We start from the raw sequence: 23,378 nt of genomic DNA on the forward strand, positions 1-23,378 counted from the left end.
ATGCATAACAAAATTTTCAGCCCAGGTTGAATTTCAGATTGTAAGCGAAACGATAATTCAAGTGAAATGAAGAACGAAGGCATATGATTTAGTCCACTTTTATTGACATATATATTATTAATTACATGAACAAGAGGAGAGGATAAAAGAAGAAATCAAATTCTTAGTTGGTGTGTGTGTGTGTGTGTGTGTGTGTGTGTGTGTGTGTGTGTGTGTGTGTGTGTGTATGTGTGTGTGTGTGTGTGTGTGTGTGTGTGTGAATTAAATTGAATACATTCTTATTTCCCCTTCTACATATTGTAATGTCTAAATTTCAGAGCCCTGCATTAAACAGTTGTTCTTATTATTAATGCTAGGTCCGCGGCCAGGCCCCTCAAGAGCTGATATGTCCTCCTCTGAGCTTTCAAATTCCTGCTCTGATGTCTGGCCTTACTCCACCTATTGCCCCTTATAGCTGTCCTGAGTAAAATAATTTCTGCCTCATCCTGCCCTCTACTTCCTGAAGTATGGACATTGGTTGAACATGCGAGGTACTCACACTTCTTTTCGAAGGGGTAAAACTATTGTGCATTTCTGAAATCCTACTAAATCAAAGTTCAGACTTGGAAATAGAAGAAACAACTGGAGTTTAAGCAACAGAATCATGCTATCTACAGTATCACTTTCTCCTTTGTGGCCATAAAATCTGGAAGTTTCAATTTCCACCATTTTGAAAAGAACATACAGAAGGAGTCATACAGATTGCATAGATGGAGCTTGATGGAGCAGTCTAATACTGTTTTTCCCTAAAGTTTAAGTAACTGGATACAGATTGAATTGTCTATTAAGTACAATTCATTTAAATTTTCACATTGTATTTAAGGTTCTGGTTATCTAGTTAAGGTTGATTGGTATTTCTGTTACATCAGTGTCAGCATTTCAATAATTTTAAAGCATGTTTATCCCAACCTTTACACTTTTTGTTAATTAAAAAAGTAATTTGTCATATCTACTTTAAAATAAAGGTATAAGTAAAAATACACCAGATATTGTCACTTTTACAGTCCAAGTTAATCTAATTACTGCTCTCTGTTTGCCTCAGTGACTGTGTTAATACACTTACACATCAAAGTACTATGACTGTATCAGCCTGAATCAAGGTTTAACTTCATTAGTGACTGTTAAATGGATAGTTGTGCAGTTCCATCTAAACAGCAGAGCTCTGCAGTGTGAATTGTTGTGAAGTGTTGAGGCTGCTGCATCTCTCTCTCTTCTTCCTGTTCACTTTTTCACAGCGCAAAAGATTCAACAGATGCTTTCGCAACTTCTTTGAGAGCATATATAGCAGAGGGTTCATACAGCAGTGAGAATAGGCAAGCATTTCACAGATATGGTAGGCAACTTCTAACCGTTTCAGTACCTCACAATCGTTGTTTGTATTGAGAGACTTGATTAAAAGCATAATATGGTATGGACCCCAGCAAATGAAAAAGGCTGCAACAATACACAACAGCACAGCCACAGTCCTGAACTTCCTTCTGTTTAAACCTTGCAAAACTTTCATGAGGATGGCAGAGTAGCAGAAAATAATGATGGCAAATGGGAGGAAGAATAGCAGTGACACTTGGAGATAATGTCCAAGCTTGTCTTCAGAGTCATAGCAGTAGTTTTTACCAAACCAGCTGTCAACCTTTACTTTCATTGCATCACTCAGGGACGCTGAGATGCTGATGACCCAGGCAGCTATACAGGCACCAATTGCACACCTCTTCACTCTGGCATGGCTGATCGGCCAGTTGTGCAGTACCACAGTAGTAAAACGATCCACTGTCATAGCAGTCAGCAGAATGACACTGCTATACAAACCAACAGTGAATCCAGCAGTGATAACTTTGCAGACAAAGTCCCCAAAGACCCAGTGGTGTAGGTGATCAACGGCCCAGAATGGAAGTGTGATGGTGAAGATCAAATCAGAGCAGGCCAGGTTCAGGATGAAAATATTTGTGATATTTTTCAGATTCTCGTAGATGAAAATAACACATAAGAGGAGGCTGTTGCATATGATACTGAGGATGAAGATCAAGATGAAAAGGGGACCAGTGATGGAAGGATCATTAGTATCACACGTGTATTTGACATCACCAATCGTTCTGGATGTGGATGTGGAGTTTTCCATTTTCAATCTTCTGGAAAACATACATATGAAATAAAATGCAATCAAACACAATGACTGAGCAGTTTTCTCTAAAGTGACAGAAACTGTTGATTTTGATTCTAGTTTTTGTATATTATATAAAATACAGTGACTAAAAAAGTATCAAATTTCAGAAAACAAACACAGCAACTTACCGCAAACATCAACTGTCAAGTCTTCTGCTGAACTGCCCTGTGATTCAGCACAAAAGCTGTACAATGTTCTTCGGAAAACTAATAGTTCTTGTTTTTATTTCACATTCATTCAGAGATTCTGCCTTAACAAAAACCACATTATGAAAAAAAAAATTCAAAGTTAACTTGTGCAACAAATTGTCACATGAAAAATGAAACTTCATCAAAATTAAACCTGACAAATAACTGTCTATACGCATGTTACATTCCTCTAAACTTACCTCAATCTCGAGTCTTCTGTTGAATTGCACTGTGGTGAAAAACGTGTGGTGTTCGTGAGATATCTGATAGTTTGTCTCGTCTTTGAGCTAGGGTACCACCCTAATGAAAACCGCACTGTGAAGAAAAAAGCTTGAGCAATCACTTTTTTCTACATTGAAATGAAATGAAACAATGTTGAATGTATGTTTTTTTTTCAAAGCCATCTAATCAAAACAGACTCAATCAAAAGTTACATTTATTTACATAAATAAATGCAGAAACCCCAGTATTCTGTTCGAAAGAAAGTATTTCTTGCTGAAAACATGTAAACATGATATAAATACAACTAAATATAAAAACATAAAATCTAACACAGATCATAAAAATGGTGTTGATTTATGATATCTCTAATGCTGTGTAGAGCATAAAAAGGTAGACAAACAAGTGCTAAAGTAGTACAGCAGCAAGGCTCTTGATGAGGAAGCAGATAAGAAGAGGAAAAAAAACAAAACATGAAACAAAACATGTTACACACCACTGTGGTTAAAAAGAAGCCTCACACTCTTATTCTGTTTTTTTTTTCTTTTCTGTTAGACCCTTTACAATAGGGCCACACTCTGACCCCACCAGCCTGATTCGTCTGAGATCTTGTCACCAGAAATTTGCCATTGTTATAGAGCCTGAATATTTGAGTTACTGTAATAGTTTTGGTAGCAAAAACCATCCATCCATTTTCTTCCACTTCTCTGGAGCTGGGTGTTGATTTTGTTAAAAGTTGTCATTGTTGCATTTAAAATTGTAAACCTTGTTAAACCTTGTTAAAAAACCTTAAACTGCAGGCACACTTGCAGGTAACATTCTGGTTTCCTTATTTAGTAAGGAATGTTTACTTCCTGCCATTTATGGGCTCACCTATGCTTGTATATGGTGGACCATTAAAAGGCGTTAAGCCATATACGGGGTGAGGGGAGATTACCCTTTTTATGACTAGGAATGTTGTTAAAACAGTTGTAACCAGGAAGTTACATATACAAACACAAACACACACACACAGTGCCTTAACTTTTATGACACACCATATGGGTTTTACAATGGGAGGGGAGACTGGAGTTTTGAAGTTGGCTGGGATCAGGTGGGGAGCTTGTAGCTCCAAGATCCTGACCAGACCGGCTTCCCTTGCAAGTTAAAGTGGATTGAGCTCTGATTATCTTGCTTTGTTCACGGTGAGAAGTCTTTGAACTAGCAAGGCCTGCAAGTGCAGACCTAACACCGGGTTGCAGGGACAGCAGCCAAAGCAGAGAAGGCCAGACCTGCCTCTCCCTGGCGACCTCCTCTAGGTTATCAGGGGAACACCAAGGCATTAACAGGTCAGCCAAAAGGTATATTCTCTCCAGCATGTCCTGGGTCTGCCTCAGATTCTTCTTCTGGTGGGCCAAAACCACCTCAACTGCATCCTTTCGATGTGGAGAAGATAATCGGAGCCCCTTCCAGATGGCCAAACCTCTCTAGGGATGGGTATCAAAAACCGGTTCTTGTTGAGAACCGGTTCCCACTGTTTCAATTCCTTGGAATTGTTTGCCATTTTTGCAAACGATTCCCTTATCGATTCCAGTCACCCCGAATGACGTCACCACGTTGCGGAGCGTCATGTACCTGGCAGGAAACATGGCGGCTCAAACGCTCAAAAGTTTGATTATACTTTACGAGAACGGATGACAACTGGGCAACTTGCAATACTTGCAAAGTAGATATTTCATTTAAGGGAGGAAACACTAAGAATATGCAAAAGCATTTGCTCACAAAACACACAATGACCTTAAATGAATGTTGTGTTTTTAATTCCGCTCCGGACTCGTGAATCTCATCCGAATCTAACGTTTGCAAGTCCTCTCCCGTTAATGTGGCAGGTAAATAATCAACTAACAGTGCATATTATGTTAGCGCGATCTGCCTTATTACAAAACCTGCCATTACTGTGCATTTAGGTGACCATGATGAGAGAGACAGACAGAGTCTGGCTGGCTCAGATGCTGACAGTTCTCGCTGCAGTCTACCGGTAGCGTCTCCTTTCAGGCCAGGATAGACGAATGTCACCGAGCAGTGACTTAAGTTTGTGGTAAAAGCCTTGCACCCATTTGCCACAGCAGATGCCCCAATTTTCGGTAAGTGAATGTGTGTTTAATTGATGGCAGGGACATTACTGGATATTCTTGTGTAATTGCTACAGAATAATTTATGTTATACTTTGTTATTGCTACAGACTAATATTTACAATTTTTTTTCCTGGGGACCCTGTGACACCCCATTGAAGAGCTGTAGGCTGTGGATCTCTTAAGATCTCACTGTTGGGTTTGTAAGGCCATGTTACTCCTAAATTTCTATCTTGTTCAAAGAGAAGATATAAAACAAAGTTCTAAGCTATTCGACCTTAGTGTTCTCCTTTTTAAAAAGAATCGATAAAGAATCGAATCGTTAAACAGAATCGAAAATGGAATTGGAATTGTGAAAATCTTATCAATACCCATCCCTACCTCTCACCCTGTATCTAATAATAATAATAATAATAATAATGTACACTTTATTGATCCCCGTGGGGAAATTCCTCTCTGCATTTAACCCATTCACTCAGTAAGGGAGAGGCCAGCCACCCTTTGGAGAAAGCTCATGTTCACCACTTGTATCTGCAATTTTGTTCTTTCAGTCACTACCCAAAGCTCATGACCATAGGTGAGCGTAGGGACGTAGATTGACTGGTAATTCCAGAGCGTCACTTTTACGCTTAGCTATCTTTTAACCACGACTGCATTATTGCAGCTGCAGCACCAGTCTGTCCATCGCTCTCTCGCCCCCCTCTCACCTTAGCTCAAACCAATTTTTAATAATCTTCGCTAACCAGCAAAAGTTAATATCTGCCATTGATAGCTGCCACTCCCTTTTAATGTTGTTTTGTTGTGTTAATCCGAAATTATTAAATGTTTCTAGAATACTGGAACCAGATCTTTGGGCACAACAAATCTCAAGTCCCTTATCTCTTAAATTTGGCTTGAACAGCTAAGCCTCTTGACTGTGTTTGTAGGTGCCAGTCACTAATTATAACTAATTTTCTAACATAAATATTTTTAAGTAATAGAAGTAGTTCTAATCTGAGATGAGTAGAAGTTTGTGGGTCTGTGACGCAATGTTTATGTGTTTGGTCTTTAATTTCTGGTTTCTTTAATGTTCTGAGGTTAAGATTGTGTTCCAGGTTTTGTTTCTTATTATAGTTGTAATTCCTCTACACCACAGGTGTGGAACTCCAGGCCTGGAGGGCCAGTGTCCTGCAGGTTTTAGATGTGTCCTTAATACAACACAGCTTATTTAAAGGCTAAATTACCTACTCAGCATGTTTTGAAGTTCTCCAGATGCCTGGTAATGAACTAATTATTTGATTCAGGTGTGTTGACCCAGGGTGTTATCTAAAACCTGCAGAACACCGGCCCTCCAGGACTGGAGTTCAACACCCCTGCATGCCTACTCTTTGTAATGTCAGGTTTTAGTTTGGTTATCTACAGGGTGGGCCATTTATATGGATACACCGTAATAAAACGGGAATGGTTGGTGATATTAAAGTCCTGTTTGTGGCACATTAGTATATGTGTGGGGGCAAACTCCTCAAGATGGGTGGTGAACATGGTGGCCATTTAGAAGTCGGCCATCTTGGATACAACTTTTGTTTTTTCAATAGGAAGAAGGCCATGTGACACATCAAACTTATTGGTAATTGTGGCGTGGGTGTGGTCTCTGGCCAGCTGCAGAGGAGGGGTGACACAGTGAGCTCCCGGGGCGGCGCAGGGGCGGGGTCGACAGGTGTGCTGGGTTCCGACATTGATTGTGTGTCTTCTTATGTTGACAGTGACAGTCGGAGGGGAGCGGACGTGACAGCTGCAGAGAGCGGGAGTGGCTGCGAATAAACCCACGTCTCTGAATAAAACGTTGTGCTGTCAAAATAATCGCCCCAGCGTGTATTTATCGGGTCAAACGCTACAGTAATGTCACAAGAAAAACAATGGTGTGCTTGGTTTCAACGTAACTTTATTCTTTTTTCTTTTTTTTTTCCCTGAAGTGGTTCGCAGAGTGAGTCTGTGGGGGTTCTTTGGGAGCTGTTAAAATCAGGGTTAAATAAATAATCTATGGTAGAAAAGAGGACCTTGGGATTATTTTTATTATTACTGATTATTTTGGCAAAGTATGAATTTCTTAAAATTCCTTAGTGTATTATTGTACATTTTAAGTTGCTCGCAAAGTATTTGATGGTTGATTGCATTTTTATTCTTCCTCCATCTCCTTTCTGCTGCCCTGCAATTTCTTTTGAGTTTTTTGACTTCCTCGTTTCTCCATGGTTATATTGATATAGCACAAGATTCAGTTACCTTCATACTAAAATGGTTAGTAGAATTGTGCTTCAAGAAGCTACTTTTTACTTTCTCGCTTTGAGTAAATTTCAGAGCTTCTACTTTTTCACACTTGAAGATTTGTTTTGTTTTGTTTACTTGAGTAAAGAAGTTGTTTCAGTACTTTGTCCCCAGCAATTTTCAACTCAGGTATCTGTACTTCTACCTCAGTAAAGAAAGTCTATACTTTTGCCACCTCTGTTCAGGCTGACAATCAATGCATGTAATTATACAGGATTTACTCGCTTCTGAGACTGAGCCAAATGCTGCAAAACTGATCGCACAGGAGTTTAAATAGATAATGACCCAAAGCATACTGCAAGCAAATTAAAGAGTACCTTTAATTTATCTTCCAATGGTCAAGTCAGTAATCTGATCTTCACCCAATAGACAATGCTTGTTGACTAAAATCAAAGCTGTGACTCTCAAACAGAAAGTATAGGTGGCTGAAATGGCAGAAAATGTTTTGAAATCTACCATACCTTTACACATACCACAAGTAGCAGTGAAATATGCATCTTTAACTTGTTACATTAAATTCAAGAAAGTTGAAATGTCATTGGATGATGTAATAAGATTTAACATTAAATAAACCCATTTTTTTGTTATAAAACTATTTACAGATTTAATATGTATTAAATGTAAATAATTTAAACAGCAGAGCTCTGTACACTGAAAGCTACATTCTGAGTAACAGAAGTGTTGAGGCTGGTGCTTCTCTCTGTTCTTTCTGCCCACATTTTCACAGCGCAAGAGATTCAACAGATGCTTTCGCAACTTCTGTGAGAGCATATATAGCAGAGGGTTCATACAGCAATGAGAATAGGCAAGCATTTCACAAATACGGTTGGCAACTTCTAACTGTTCCTCTTCCTTACAACCTTTGGGTTTATAAAGAGATTTAATTAAAAGCATAATATGGTATGGCCCCCAGCAAATGAAAAAAACTGCAACAATACACAACAGCATGGCTACAGTCTTGTGCTTCTTTCTGTTTAAACCTTGCAAAACTGTCTTGAGGATGGCAGAATAGCACAAAATAATGATGACAAATGGAAGGAAGAATAGCAATGACACTTGGAGATAACGTCCAAGCTGTTCATCAGATTTTTTGTAGCAATAGTTTTTACCATCCCAATTTTTAACCTCTACTTTCATTGCATCATGCAGGGATGCTGAGATGCTGATGACCCAGGCAGCTATACAGGAACAAATTGCATACTTTTTCCTTTTTGCATGGTTGATCTTTAACTTGTGCAGCACCACAGAAATAAAACGATCCACTGTCATGGCAGTCAGCAGAATGACACTGCTGTACAAACCAGCAAGATATGCAGCAGTCAGGAATTTGCAACTAGAGTCCCCAAAGACCCAGTGGTGTAGGTGATGAACGGCCCAGAATGGAAGTGTGATGGTGAAGATCAAATCAGAGCAGGCCAGGTTCAGAATGAAAATATTTGTGATATTTTTCAGGTTCTCGTAGATGAAAAGCAAGCAATGATGCTTGTGGTTTACACAAAACATTACCAAAGCTCACCATATCTTGGCTCAAATGAAGACTTGTTTGATGCTTCTGTTCAACTTACATCATTATTTATGAATGTTAATGATATTTTTCCTGTTTTATTTTGCTTATTTAATTTTTTTTCTGCCCCAGAAGGATACATACTTTTTAACATCTACTTGCAAGTTACAATGTGTATGAATGTGGTCCTAGCTCTGACACAGGCAGTGGAGATGATTAAACCAGCAGGAAAAATTGGAAAATAATTAACTCACATTTTTGTGTATATTCTTGACAACGTGTAAAGATTTGATATTTACACGTTTTGATATTTAGACGTTTGATACAGATTTGATATGAAGAATTGCCTGACAGCATCTACACCATGACCTCCTCTTGATCAGTGGGAGCTCACCAGTTGTAGAGTTTAATCATAGATCTGCATAGTAAGTAAACTGTCACACATACAATAACTCAAGTATGCCTTTAAATATAATTTCTTTAATGTGTGCCATGCAGCATCATTTTATGAGTATATTGTTAATGTAGGCATTAGGGGTGCAATGATACTCGTATCAATATTGAAACGTTCGATACAGTGCTTTTGGTTCAGTACGCATATGTATCGAACAATACAAAATTTTTAATTTATTTTATCAACTTTTCTTCTGACGATGCTGTCTGTGTTGAGCGCTCAGTGGATCTGCATTCGTCTACTCCGCCTAGGCTGCACTGTCGAGCGCAGATCCACTGAGCGCAGCACAAGCTAGCGAGACAGAAGCTAAGCTCGTTGCAACATGGCAAATTGAACCTCCCCCACCCTCATTCAGATCTGACGTTTGGATCTATCTTGGTTTTCATGTGAAGTATGACCCTGAAGGTAAGCGCGTCATGGACAAAAGTAAAACAGTATGTCGGATGTGCCACGCAATGCTCAATTACATGGGTGGAAACTACTGCGTTAGCGCAGTTTGCTCGTTAACGTGTTGGCCGTCCAGCCCCAAGCACGGGGCGATCCACGGTAGCTCGTTAACCGAGATTTGCCTGTTGTGGCGTTAACGTCATTTCAGATTAACGCTGACAGCACTAGTGGGAACACAACGAATATGACTGCACATTTACACCAACATCATCCTAGTGCAAAGACAAGCGGAAGCAGACAAAAACAACAAGCACGCTTTTTACAAACTTTACCTGAGTCATTTAGACAGCCGTTAGCACATGATTCTCCTCATGGGGACCTGATATGTTTAATATGCTGCTGAGAATATAGCCCAGAAGAAGTGTATAGTATAGCTTTTGTTTTGGAAAGAGCCATTTCTCTGTAATAAACTCTCTTTTCCAAAGATGAGTGGATTCTCAATCAGATAGATTTATTTTTTTATTACTTTGTTGTTTCAGCAACATTAAATTTAAAAACTGTACTTTTGAGTTAAAATATATATTTATAATTTTAACAAATGACAAATTAAAAAAGCATGAACATTTTTTTGTATCGAAAAAATATCGAACCGTGACACCAAAGTATCGAACCGAACCGAACCGTGAATTTTGTGTATCGTTGCACCCCTAGTAGGCATGTGAGTAAATGAAGCTTATGTGTAAGTTCAATAAGGAAGATCCACAGTCCCACATCTGTTTGGTGGCTAATCTAAGTTTACATGACTTCCACTTTGCCACACTGTGAATGTGTGATGTTGCAATGGGAAGAGAGAAATATGGAGAAGGAGAGAAACTGGTCATGATGCAAAGCATACCATATTATCTGGGAGGCATGGTGGAGACAGTGTTATCACATGGACATGTATGGCTGCCGATGGAAGTAGGTCACTAATGTTTAATGAGGATGTGACTGCTGATAGAAGCAGCAGGATGGCGTCTCTGACTAAGATAAATGCAGAGAGAGCCCTAAACAAGCAGCACCTGAAGGTGGCTGCAGAGCGTCTCAAGTGAGGAAACACAAGAAGTCTTTTTTTTTCTTTACAACATAGGTTAAAGTAATTAGGGTATCTTTGTTTGAGGCTAACCACGCTCTTTTACATCACACTCTTTCTCTGAACCTCCATCTGTGTCTGCTTTGTGATAATATATTACAGAGCAGTAACAAAGTACTGTATTTAAGTAGACTTTTTCATTTTTCATCAGCAGTCCGATGTCATTGCTGTATGATGGCTGTATGAAGGCGTGATTGCGGGTGCTGCTCAGGTGCGTCCGCCTCCCCTGCAGCTGCGCTGCAGACCACGCCCCGCCACAAACATTAACCAGGTAAAATACATATTTAGGCAGAATTTTGCAAATATCTATTTTTCATTTTTCAGCAGCATAGTGCTTTTTTTTTTCCAGTTATTTTTTAAAAGTCAGGTCAAGGCTCCAAAAGCCCAAAGGCGATATAACAGTTTTTGTTTGCTACATGGATCATTTTAGTTCAGCTGGGTGTCTTTCCTTTTGTTATATTTCTTTAAGAGTTTAAAATGTGTTAATTACATAAATAAAATGTAATTTTCTCTGTAGCACTTCAAGGATTTCATAAGCAACACACCTTAGTTGTTCACACAAAGCATAAAGGTAAAAAACAATATATACAGTGTTATCTTCATTTTAAAAAGTATTTGCGGCTCCCAGTGTTTTCTTTTGCATGGAAACCGGGTCCAAATGGCTCTTTCGGTGTTAAAGGTTGCTAACCCCTGCCCTAGTTCTTCAGCAGCTTCACTGGTTGCCCATAGAAGCCAGGATAAACTTTAAAATCAAACTTCTCACATACAAGTGTATCCATGAATCTGCTCCTTCCTATTTGTGTGACCTGCTTCATATCACCACTGTTTCCCGCCCTCTCAGATCCTCATCTGCTATTCATCTTACTGTTCCGTCCGTACGTCTTATCACTATGGGGAACAGAGCCTTCAGTCGCTCTGCTCCCCGGCTCTGGAACGCTCTTCCTCCAGCCATAAGAAATATAGACTCTCTTCCCGTATTTAAGTCACAGTTAAAAAAAACTGTTCAAAGTGGCTTATTCGCTTTAGTGCTGATTTTATCTGTTGTCAAGTTCTGTTTTGCAATTTTAATTTCTTTTATGTATTTTATGACTATTGCTCCTTTTATTCATTTTGTTCTTCTGTAAGGTGACCTTGGGTTTTTGAAAGGCGCCCTCAAATAAGATGTATTATTATTATTATTATTATTATTATTATTATTATTATTAGTGAGCCATGTGTCTATTCATCTTAGTCGCTATGACGTCTGACAAGAGCTTCTATGTGGTACTGTGGCAGGTTATTGGTCAGTAGTTGGATGGGATTGGTCCCTTCTGGGGGTCCTTGAGGATCAGGACTGTCCGGCCTTCGGTTAGCCATTCCAGGTGTCTCTCATCAACTAGCAGCTGCACGCATGTGTGTGGGTGGGGTTTCCTGTGTGGTTTTCCTAGTTCCCAGTTTCCAGTTCAAGTTATGTTTTTCTTGTGTTTAGCATTTTTGTCACAGCAAAATAAATCTGCCTTCCTCAGTTAATCATTTTGAGTTTCGAGTCTTGCATTTGGGTCCTCCCTCTCCCTCCTACACAGCACTCACATGACATTAGGTGTGGAGGCAAAATTCACCTTCTACAATTTAAGCAACAAAAAATATTACATTTTTAAAATTCTCTTTCACTGCTTGTGTTATTCCTTTAAGGTGAGTAGATTTGGAAAAATTTGAATTTAGATGAGACTAACATTTGTACTCTCATGTACTAATATTATTTTATTATCATTTCTATAAGGAGAGATCACTTGGAGGAATTGAACATGATTTATTGTGACAAAGAAATGAATTAATTTGGGATAAGACTCTGATAAACCCCCCAGAGTCTAGACGCTGGAGGTGGTGGTGAAGATGAAGACTGAGGCTTGAATAGAGCTTTGGCCGAGGTGCCTGAGGTGGAGATGGGGAGGAGGTGGGTTACATGAAAAGAGACTCAAAGAAATCAGACATGTCAGTATTGAGATTAACAGCATGGGAAAGCAGCCATGATGTAAAGAACAGAAATATCAATATTAATATTCCAAAAGGTTCAGTTACTTTTGCAAAGTTGCTTCACGGAGCTACTTTTTACATTTATCTTACTTTTAATAGATTTCAGATCCTTTAATTTTTATTTTTACCTAAATAAAGAAGTTGACTCAGTACTTTAACTTTTACTGGAGTATTTTTTTTTAACGCAGGTGTCTGTACTTCTACTTAAATAAAGAATGTCAGTACTTTGCCACTGCTCTGTTTTGTATCTTACACTGTGATTAATGTTAAATGATCAATGATTTCCCCTCCCTTCAGGTGGAGTCGTGGCTCCACCTTTGGGGGGACTATTACTTTCTGGGCATTCCTTCTCAAAACAAGTATATAGAATTTGATTTTAATTAAAAGGACCACTTTAAATGGCGAAGCAATAATATGACAGAGATCTTTAATTACATTAAGTGAGCCTACAGGGGTCGCTGAGAGTCAAAGAAACAAAAGGTCTCAGCAAACATTGTTGCTTGCATAAAATCGACATTTTCTTTCTTAAATGATATATTTGCCCATCTGCATTACATAAATTTGTCTATTAAGCACCTACCCTATGTCACTCTAGGTACTGCTCATTGTATTGCACATCACACTAGTTTGACTCTACCTGGGATGCCAAAAAAATGGGTGTTAATGGAATAATCTTCACATGCCACAGAAAAGACACATTTTCCCATGAGACAGCAGAAAAGACAAAACAGATTCACTGGATTTAAGCAACATTTTAAACAGAAGAAACAGAAAATGATGGTGCAGCATAAAATAAACATTTTTACACACATACGTCCTTTAGTTGGCACATTAAACACCTGAAAAATAGATGTATATTGTTTCAAGAGAATATATAAAAGATGTAAATTCAAATGAAAGTATTTACACACTGAATCAACAGTTCATTTGTGCCTGCTTAATGGATCAGTGTTCAGTTACTCTGAACAACAGAGCTCTGCTGTGAAAGCTACATTCTGAATAACAAAAGTCTTCTGACTGGTGTCTTTCTTTCTGTTTTTCCTGCACAGTTTTTCACAGCGCAAGAGATTCAACAGATGCTTTTGCGAATCCTGTGAGATCAGATACAGCAGAGGGTTCATACAGCAGTGAGAATAGGCAAGCATTTCACAAATATGGTAGATGATACTCAAGCACTCCTGTGCCTTGCAACCTTTGGGTGCATAGACAGACTTGATTAAAAGCATAATATGGTATGGTCCCCAGCAAATGAAGAAGGCTGCAACAATACACAACAGCAAAGCTACAGCCCTGTGCTTCTTTTTCTTTAAACCTTGTAAAACTGTCTTGAGGATTGAAGAATAGCAAAAAATAATGATGGCAAATGGGAGGAAGAATAGCAATGACACTTGGAGATAACGTCCAAGCTGTTCATCAGATCCATCCTCACAATAGTTAAAATCATACCAGTTTACCACCTTTACTTTTATGGCTTCACTCAGGGATGCTGAGATGCTGATGACCCAGGCAGATATACAAGCACCGACTGCATACTTCTTTCTAGCATGGTTGCTCGGCCACTTGTGCAGCACCACTTTAATGAAACGATCCACTGTCATAGCAGTCAGCAGAATGACACTGCTGTACAGCCCAACAAAGTATGCAGCAGTCAGGAATTTGCAGGCAAAGTCCCCAAAGACCCAGTGGTGTAAATGATCAACAGCCCAAAATGGAAGTGTGATGGTGAAGATCAAATCGGAGCAGGTCAGGTTCAGGATGAAAATATTTGTGACGCTTGTCAGTTTCTCGTAGATGAAGAGAACACATAAGAAGAGACCGTTGCCTATGACACTGATGATGAAGATCAAGATGAAGAGTGTCCCAGTTGAAATTGGAAAGTCAGTCTCACAAAGATAGGCAGCCTCATCACTCACTTCGTCATTGATTATGAAGGTGTTCTGCATTGTTAATTTTCTGAAAACATAAACACAAAGCTAGATTTTTTCTCTAAAATGACTCAAACTGTTGCTTATAGTTTTAGTTTTTTCATGTTACATAAACCATGCATTCTAGTAAAGCACAAAATTAGAGGAGCAAACACAACAACTTACTTCAAGCATCACTTGTCAAGTCTTCTGTTGAATTGAGCTGTGCTGACAAAGCTGTAATGTACTTAAACAAATCAGTGTTCCTCTTTTTGTTTCAAATTAAGTCAAAGATGCTTCCTTACCAAAGATCACATTTTTAAAAAAAAAAAACAACCCATACGCAATCCTGTTCTCATAGTGAAACTGAAAGTTGAAAATGAAACTCAAACAGTCAAGAACCGTAGTTCAAGCACACAAACTGGACCCAGAAGCAAACACAATACGCAGAGATGCACGCAAAATAAACTTTATTTCTGAACTAAGGGTGTCCCGGAATGGTCAAAGGAAAACACGCTGAGTTAATGTTAAAACAAAGGGACCGGGAGACAAACAACTCCGGAACGCCATGATCAGGACCGTGGGAGGCTGCAACAGAAAAGGGAAGAGAGTTACTGGGGAGCGGGGAGATAACAGCATACACGGGGTAGAGTTATTTATCTTACCATCAGGGCTGGGCCGTGGGAACCGGAGGGAGGGGTGAGGGTCTGCGGGAGAGCTCCAGGGACACGGAGGAGATGATGACCGGTGGTTTATTCGAACTCCAAGCGGGCAGGAGGACAGGCAGATGTAGGCTCAAACACACAGAGCGATAACCGCTGAATGGTGACTAATGGACTGGCGTGGAGCAGCCGGCTGAGCGGGGTTAAATAGTCCTCCTGATGATCACCTGGAAGGGGATGCAGGTGTGGAGACAACAGCCACACCCGTAGGCGTGGGCATCCCATCTGCTCCTCAGACACCGGGCCGCGGACCATGACACAAACCGTCTGTTTGGAACACAAATGTTTGAATATTTTTTTTCTCATACTTATCAGGGACATATAACTGTGTACAAACATGCTGCACAGATCAGAACACACATAAACATAGAAGTATGATTGTTTTTTGTAAAGCATGACTATATCATTTTTATTTAAAAGCACAATACCAACCTTTGTGTTGGTAAGAAAGTATTTTCTGCTGATAAAATGAAATGGATCCATGATATCATCAAAGTGACAGATTTATGATATCGCCCAGTGTAGTAGATCAACATCGAACGTTTTCAGTTGTAAAACTGCAAGGTTTTACAGCAAGAATAGATAACTACAAAAAACTACATGAAAGATACCAAACGAAGCACATCATATTACACATCAATTAACTTGGAGTGGTCCAGATATGCAATACAGAAGTCAGAGTTGACTATTAAGAATGCAGGCGAAAAGACTGACACCATGTTCGCAGGTAATTCCCAAGTGAAACTAGATTTAAAAGAAGACTGAATTTCTCAAACTGAAATTTGAAATCAGAGTGTGTTAACATATTAGGCAAACAAAGAGAGAAGTCAATAAGCTGTTGATCAGTTCATGCATATAATTTAAATCATCAACTAAGAGTCAGCCTCTTCTCATACAGAGAGAAATACAAAAGCAGGAGTACCAACATTCAGCAACAAGATCTCAAACTGAGACCAAGGTAGCGGATAAATAAACAAAACCGTGACAGCTACAGAACTCCAGGTGTCCAGGTCTGACCAACAAAGTCACTGTGCCTTCACCCGAATTCTACTGACACACAAAAGTAAATCAAATGATCTGAAAATGAAAGTCTTAAATACCCACTAGTTATTGCAGTAACAACCATGGTAATTATTCAGTTCATAATGCGAGACATTTCTTTTCGCCTTTGTAATGAAATAGTAAAAAGAGTTCCCTTTAATTTCACACCCATATAAGATCCAGAGTCATTTTTTCAAAAACATTTTCCTATATTTCTCTTTAAAACCTTTAGATTTTAATGATTACATAAATCATTTCCCATTACTATGTTGCCACCTTTTTCAAAAGAGATAAAATGCCACAGAGAGCTTACCGTGTGCTTGCACTCCATGTGACTTTAGGTACTGCTCAATGAGTCTCTCCATGATTGTGTTATTGCACTCATACTTGACCAGTATGACTCTATCAGCAATCACAAAAATCTGCTGTCAGTGCATTTCTTTTCCAACCCAGTCTATCCTGACATACCATAAGAACAGAGAAGTGAAAATAGCTTCAACCGATTCTAGCAACATTTTCTTTTTACAGGAACAGCTGATTAAAGCGGTGAAATGCACATCTTTACACACATAAATCTTTGACTTTGCACGTTAAAAAATAATTTCAGAAGAATGTATAAAAGATGTCAAATCAAATAAAAAAAGTTACAGACTGAATTGGTGTTTAATTTCAACTGTGTATGTTTAATGGATGCAGTTCCAACTGAACAGCAGAACCCGCAGTTGTGAAAGCTACATTACGAGTAACAGAAGTGTTCTGGCCAGTGTCTTCCTCTCTTTTCTTCCTGCACAGTTTTTTACAGCATAAAAGATTAAACAGATGCTTACGCATCTTCTGTGAGAGCATACATAGCAGAGGGTTCATACAGCAGTGAGAATAGGCAAGCATTTCACAAATACGGTAGGCAACTTCTAACCGTTCCTCTGCCTTACAACCTATCGGTTTATAAAGAGATTGAATCAAAAGCATAATATGGTATGGCCCCCAGCAAATGAAAAAGGCTGCAACAATACACAACAGCACAGCAACAGTTCTGTTCTTCTTTCTGTTTAAAGCTTGTAAAACTTTCATTAGGATGGCAGAATAGCAGAAAATAATGATGGCAAATGGGAGGAAGAATAGCAGTGACACTTGGAGATAACGTCCAAGCTTGTCATCAGATCCATTCTCACAATAGTTATGATTATCCCAGTTTACTGCTTTTACTTTAATAGCATCGCTCAGGGATGCCGAGATGCTGATGACCCAGGCAGCTATACAGGCACCAACTCCACACCTCTTCCTTTTAACTTGGTTGCTCGGCCAGTTGTGAAGCACCACGAGAATGAAACGATCCACTGTCATGGCAGTCAGCAGAATGACACTGCTGTACAGCCCAACAAAGAATGCAGCAGTCAGGAATTTGCAGGTAAAGTCCCCAAAGACCCAGTGGTGTAAATGATCAATGGCCCAGAATGGAAGTGTCATGGTGAAGATCAAATCAGAGCAGACCAGGTTCAGGATGAAAATATTTGTGATACTTTTCAGGCCCTCGTAGATGAAGAGAACACATAAGAGGAGGCTGTTGCCTATGACGCTGATGATGAAGATCAAGATGAAGAAAGGGCCAGTAAAAGTTGGAAAGTCAGTCTCACAAAGATATGCAACATCACTCAGTCCATGGTCACTCATTGTGAAGTTGTTTGTCATTGTCTGTTTTCTAGAAAAAACATAAACACAGAACTAGATTTATACAATGTAGGTACATTACCTCTGCTTTTTCTATAAAATGACACAAACTGTTGATTTTAGTTTTAGTTTTCACCTTATGTAAGCCATAGGGATAGAGAAATCACTTACCCAAATCATCAGCTGTCATGCCTTGTGGTCAGTTGCATTGTGCTGGAAAAGCTGTGATGTTCTTGTGTTAACTTACAGTTCCTCTTTTTATTCAGAGTAAGTCAGAGTTGCAGTAACCGTTCTTTCTCTTTTGCAAAACATATGAATATTTCTGATGATATTAAAATGTGATTATGAGGACAGTACCCAAAACTTGTTGGAAAGCAGTTATTTTCAGCTGAAAATTGGAAAGATACAGCAAACCTACAAAAAACTGACAATGATAACCTAAAATATACTTCTAATAATATGTACAGCATATTCAGTAGGTCAATGTACTTTAAAATTGCTACAGCAGAATAACAATAAAAGGTCCCAATCATATGAACTGCAAAACCTGAAAATAACTTGATGAGCACAGCATACACGTCACTGTTATTAAACTAAAACTTTACGCTTTTTATCCTAAGTTACACTTTCCAGTAATTGTTACCCCCCCCCCCCCCCCCCCCCAATATAAAAAGAAAAAAAAAAAAACACCCCTTAGAAGGGATAGTGTGCATGTGAATCTTAAGTTTTGGCTCTCTTCCAGAGGCCTGATAGTTTGAGGGTCCTGCACAGTATCTTAGATGTTCCTATGTCTGCATTCTTCTGGACAAACACCTCTGATGTTGTGCTGGAATCTGCTGGAGCCAGTCTTCCAATTTCAGATTTATAGCTTCTAATGCTTCCTTTACCACTGGGACCACTTTGGACTAGTACCTTCCACATCCCGCTGTTGCTACAGTCCCTTGTACATCTCTATTTTCTCATGCTCCTTCTTTCTGATGTTGTTGTCCGCTGGGATTGCCACATCTATCACAACCTTAGTCTTCGCTTCCTTGTCAGCCACCACTGTGGTGGTTGCTTGGCCAGCTGCTGCTTGTCTGTCTGAAACTGGAAGTCCCACAGGACGTTAGCCCTGTTGTTCTCAACCACCTTTGTTGGTGTTTCCCATTGGGACTTAGGGACTTTAAGTCCATATGCAACTCAGATGTTCCTGTACATTATCCCAGCTACTTGGTTGTACCTCTCAGCGTAAGCTGTCCCAATTTGCATTTTACATCCTGCTGCAGCATTGATAATAAAGACCAGTTTATTAAATTCAGTATCCAAAATGCTGGTGCATGCTCATTTTTACATTTATTAAATCAATTTGAATATTGGTAGTATCAATACCACTGCTGGTATCAATGCTAGCACGATAGGATCGATACTTTGTTTTGCTCCTTTACCTTTAGTGCGTTGCTCCCAGTCATCAGAAAGTCGACGTGTCTGTGCAAACTCCTCTCATCCTGCCTAACTTTAATTTCTTTTGCAATATTTTTTGCCCATTTCTGCCATCTCATCAGTGGCATCACTGATTTTCCTTGCCAGGTTGACCTGTGTTTTAGCTCAGTGAGATGAGCATCCATTCTCAGACTGGGGTTCAAATCCCGCTTATGGCAACATTTCTTTCAGTTAACAGTTAAACTTTTTTTAACTCTTTTCAGCAGAATTTTAAATTTTTTCACCACTTTTCAGCACAAATCCCAGCTTTTTCAGCTGTTTTCAGCAAAAAACCCTTTTCAGCAGAATTCTGCTCATTCACCTCTTTTCAGCAGAAATTCTGCTGATTGAACTCTTTTCAGCAGAATTTTCAGAATTTTCACCTCTTTTCAGCCCAAATTCTGCTTATTCACGTCTTCTGCAAAATTTTCAGCCTTTTCACCTCTTTTCAGCACAAATCTCAGCTGTTTTCAGAAAAAAACTCTTTTGAGCAGAAATTCTGCTGATTCATCTCTTTTCAGCGCAACTTTCTGGTTATTTACCTCTTTTTAGCAGAAATTCTTCTGATTCACCTCTTTTCTGCCAGTTGCCAGTTTTCAGCCATTTCACCTCTTATCAGCACAATTCTCAGCAGCTTCTGCTCATTTCAGCAGAATTGTCAGTCTCTCCACCTCTTCTTTGTGAGAATGAGTTTGGCTCAGTGAGATGAGTAGCTGCCTTGAGACCAGAAGGGCCAGGTTCGAATCCTGCTCAGGGCAATCTTTCTTCAGCGTTAAGGCATCCACACAGCATTTTCGCAGGAAATGCAATTTTTTCTAGTTCATCTTTGATTTTCATGCAGCTGTTTCCTTTATTTAACGATTAAATCATATTTAATAATGATAAATGTTAGAAATACAGAAATAAACAACTTGCAGTTATATGTAATAATATATTAACTCCAACATGATTATGAAAACTCAAGATGTTGTATTAGTGGTTAAACTGGTTAAATTAAGGACATTCAGCAACCAGTTTTGTTTTGTTTTTTGGTTATTTGTTTTTCATACATGCTAATCTGATGGCTGAGTCTGCACCTGCTGAACTTGCCTGCTTTGTTGAACTGAACATGCAAGGTGTTAACACGCTGGATCAATCGTTGAGCCTTTTCTATTATCATGCTAAGTGAGTTATTTGAGGCTTCTTCACACTACACTCTAACTGATCTGCACCAGGAATTTGGTCCAACATGATTAGAAAGAGAAAATAGTAAGTAAGCAAATTTCACTTTGACCTTTTAAGTCGACAGGTCAAAGTGAAATTTGCTTACTTACTTCCTAGTTGCTTGCTTGTTGAAAAAGAAAGTAGGCTGTTAAGAAAATATTAAAAGGTATCTCTTTCATATTAAATAAACTTCGACAAGATACAAAAGTTAGTTTTATTTTTTTTAAATCAAATGCATTGAGAATACTTTACATGAAATAAAATGTGAAAATAATCATGATATTAAATGTATAAAAAATAACTTTGAAAGTGATTTTTATGACAACAGAAAATGTAACACATGTAATCATAGAGACCAATCTACAATATCACTTCTACAATGTACAGTATAATCAACAGATCATTTTGGAGTAGTACAAGTATAAAATAGAAGATTCTGATCAGAAAGTATATAAACACAGATAAAAACATTAAGAAAAGGTATTGAAACACAACACACTGCACAATGTCAAAATGAAATTGTCACTTCTGTTTCTCTTTATATGATGGACACCTTTGCAGTAACTGGTAGAATCCCAGTCTAACCACAGAACACCCTGAATTTTCTGTGCATGAAGCACTAGATGTAGCATTTGTCTTTCTATAAAGCTTGACTAATTGAGCTGTTTTTTATTTATTTGCCATTAAGAACCACTCTGTACCAAAGAGGTATACTATGAGAATGTTGGCTTTCTTTGTCTTAACTGGCTCAACAAAACTGAAAACCCATGTGGGACATAACGAATATTACAAAGGTGGTTATCAACTTTCACTGGTTGGGTATTCAGCATGTTACCATGGTGATTTAGCCAGGTAAAAACAAAGTCACTTTCGTAACAGAAAACTTAGGTCACTAAGCCATTAATCTTGCTGTGTGGTACACCCCTTTGGCATCAACAAAGTCAGACTCTATCATTAATAGGTGCTGCCCATTTTTTGTTCTTGTTACTGTTGCTTGTACTATATTAAGTTCAGCTAATTTATCTAATCAAACCCTCAAGCATCTACCCGCCTCATCCTACTGCATGCATGCTACAGTAAATTCAAATTTCTTCCGCATTTTGGAGAGGGATTAATGCCATTGGACTGTCAGTTTTAGTCTCATCTCTGCACAGTGATAATGTATTGCACGGCATGGGGAGATACCTCCTAAACCTTTGTACTCCTATTAAATGCACCAAAGGGATAAAGCAGCAGTAGATGTCAATGATGGGATAAATGATCAACCAAGCATAGTGCAATGCATATATCAGTTCATGTGTGTCCTCATAAAAATCCAATAGTAGCAAGGACTGTATAAACATGTGGATGCTAGAAGGAGCCAAGCATAAAAAAGTACTGACAGTTATGCCTAAAATCAATTTTGAAGGCTGTTGTTGGCTGTTTATCCTGCCCTGCTTCGCCATTATCCACATGTGAACATAACAGAATGAAGTGATAAGGACAGGAATGAGAAAGAAAAGAAAAATCTGTGTGTAGATTTCAGTGAGTTTCATGGTTAGTGACTCCACCAAATTTACACACACTTTCATGTCAGCAAATTCGATGACTCTACCACTCACAGACAGTTTAATGCTTAAAGCAGCACACACCAGCCACATCACAATGCTACCTATGAGAACACCATATTTTCTTAAAGCCTGTGCAAACAAGCACCAAGGCTGAACCACAGTAACATAAGAATGCAAAGACATGGCAGTGAGGATCACCACGGCGGTGAACAGTCCCAGAAAACAAATCCCTGTACCTACTCCACAGGCCCACTCTCCAAAGACCCACGTATGGAGTGCATTACAGGCTGCAAAAGGCAATGTCACAGTGAGGCAGAGGTTAGAAACTGTGAGCTGAAGAAGTAAAATATCCGATGTGATCTTCCAAGCTCGTTCCGTCCAGAGGACCCACAGCAGGAAGCTGTTTGCAGGCAGGCTGATGCAGAAGACGAGACTGTTGACAGCAGCAGGATAGTAAAGTTTGGATATCTTAATGTCATACTCGATCTCGCTGCTTTGAGTCTCATTAAAGTGTATGTAATCATAACTGTCGCTGTCCAAGGCCATGATTTACTTGTTTAGGTCTTGTGAGGAAAGTGCTGTTGAGGAAGTGAAAAAAAATAAAAATCTTATACTGTGAAGTTTTCTTTTAAAATTTATTTATATATAGTAACATAATTAATGCATTTTGGTACAAATATGTTAGTCAAGATAAAAACTAATGCAGTTTAGAACAAATGATTATAAAGTTGAACAGCATAATATTCATGCCTTCAACAGCACTCAGGAAAAATTAAATGTAGAAATGTAAAAAGAATGATATAACATCATAAATCTATGAATGGCAAATAAAGCAAGTCCACAGGGGTTATTGTGAGCCAGTGAAGAAAATGGTCAAAACATATAATGTTGCTTGCATAACATCACTGAAGTTTTATTTAATATTCTCTGGTTAATTCATATTGCAGTAATATCAAATTCCACTCCATATTCCTACATTTCCTGTATTTCTGTCACAACATTTATTTTTGTTAATAATAAATAAATAATACTTTATTATTGTTATTATAATAAATAATAAATACTAATATTTTATCATTACATGAATCATTTCTCATGAGTATTATCACCTAATTCAAAAGAGAAAAACAGCCAAGAAGAGCCTACCTTGTGCATGCACTCTGTGTTTCCCTCACTGATTGTGTTAATACACTTACACTTCGTACTAATATGACCACAGAAATTTGCTTTCATTGCATTTTTTCCATCTAGCCTATCATGACATGTGCAGAGAGAAGAGAGAAGTGAAAACAGCTTCACTGGATTTCAGCAACATTTTTTTTT

General features: G+C 38.7%; 4 protein-coding genes and 1 pseudogene across 4 annotated transcripts; all 5 read right to left on the reverse strand.

Annotated features, from left to right (window-relative positions):
- Positions 1 to 1,186: 1,186 nt before the first annotated feature.
- On the reverse strand, positions 1,187 to 2,176 carry LOC148097719 (chemokine XC receptor 1-like). The gene has a single exon (XM_087831795.1). The coding sequence runs from the start codon at positions 2,174 to 2,176 to the stop codon at positions 1,187 to 1,189; it is 990 nt and encodes a 329-aa protein (XP_087687921.1).
- Positions 2,177 to 7,648: 5,472 nt separating this feature from the next.
- Positions 7,649 to 8,522, reverse strand: LOC102782638 (chemokine XC receptor 1-like; annotated as a pseudogene).
- A 4,943-nt stretch (positions 8,523 to 13,465) lies between these two features.
- LOC148097720 (chemokine XC receptor 1-like) lies at positions 13,466 to 14,452 on the reverse strand. Its single transcript, XM_087831322.1, has one exon. The coding sequence runs from the start codon at positions 14,450 to 14,452 to the stop codon at positions 13,466 to 13,468; it is 987 nt and encodes a 328-aa protein (XP_087687448.1).
- A 2,393-nt stretch (positions 14,453 to 16,845) lies between these two features.
- LOC102782343 (chemokine XC receptor 1-like) lies at positions 16,846 to 18,045 on the reverse strand. The gene is made up of 2 exons (XM_087831772.1): positions 18,016 to 18,045; positions 16,846 to 17,875 (listed from the first exon to the last, which is right to left on the reverse strand). The coding sequence occupies exon 2, from the start codon at positions 17,863 to 17,865 to the stop codon at positions 16,846 to 16,848; it is 1,020 nt and encodes a 339-aa protein (XP_087687898.1). The 5' UTR covers positions 17,866 to 17,875; positions 18,016 to 18,045.
- A 2,787-nt stretch (positions 18,046 to 20,832) lies between these two features.
- LOC102792976 (chemokine XC receptor 1-like) lies at positions 20,833 to 23,269 on the reverse strand. Its single transcript, XM_006792159.3, has 2 exons — positions 23,202 to 23,269; positions 20,833 to 22,633 (listed from the first exon to the last, which is right to left on the reverse strand). Exon 2 carries the CDS (start codon positions 22,599 to 22,601, stop codon positions 21,588 to 21,590), a length of 1,014 nt encoding a protein of 337 aa, XP_006792222.1. The 5' UTR covers positions 22,602 to 22,633; positions 23,202 to 23,269; the 3' UTR covers positions 20,833 to 21,587.
- Between the last annotated feature and the right edge of the window lie 109 nt (positions 23,270 to 23,378).

This window comes from Neolamprologus brichardi, chromosome 18, assembly GCF_056152115.1.
Source record: "Neolamprologus brichardi isolate AB-2024 chromosome 18, ASM5615211v1, whole genome shotgun sequence".
Classification (NCBI taxonomy): Eukaryota; Metazoa; Chordata; class Actinopteri; order Cichliformes; family Cichlidae; genus Neolamprologus; species Neolamprologus brichardi.

Excerpts from the sequence above, each read along its gene's own strand:
- LOC102792976 (XM_006792159.3), bottom strand. The coding sequence starts at position 22,601 with ATGGCCTTGGACAGCGACAGTTATGATTACATACACTTTAATGAGACT.
- LOC148097719 (XM_087831795.1), bottom strand. The coding sequence starts at position 2,176 with ATGTTTTCCAGAAGATTGAAAATGGAAAACTCCACATCCACATCCAGA.
- LOC102782343 (XM_087831772.1), bottom strand. The coding sequence starts at position 17,865 with ATGACAAACAACTTCACAATGAGTGACCATGGACTGAGTGATGTTGCA.
- LOC148097720 (XM_087831322.1), bottom strand. The coding sequence starts at position 14,452 with ATGCAGAACACCTTCATAATCAATGACGAAGTGAGTGATGAGGCTGCC.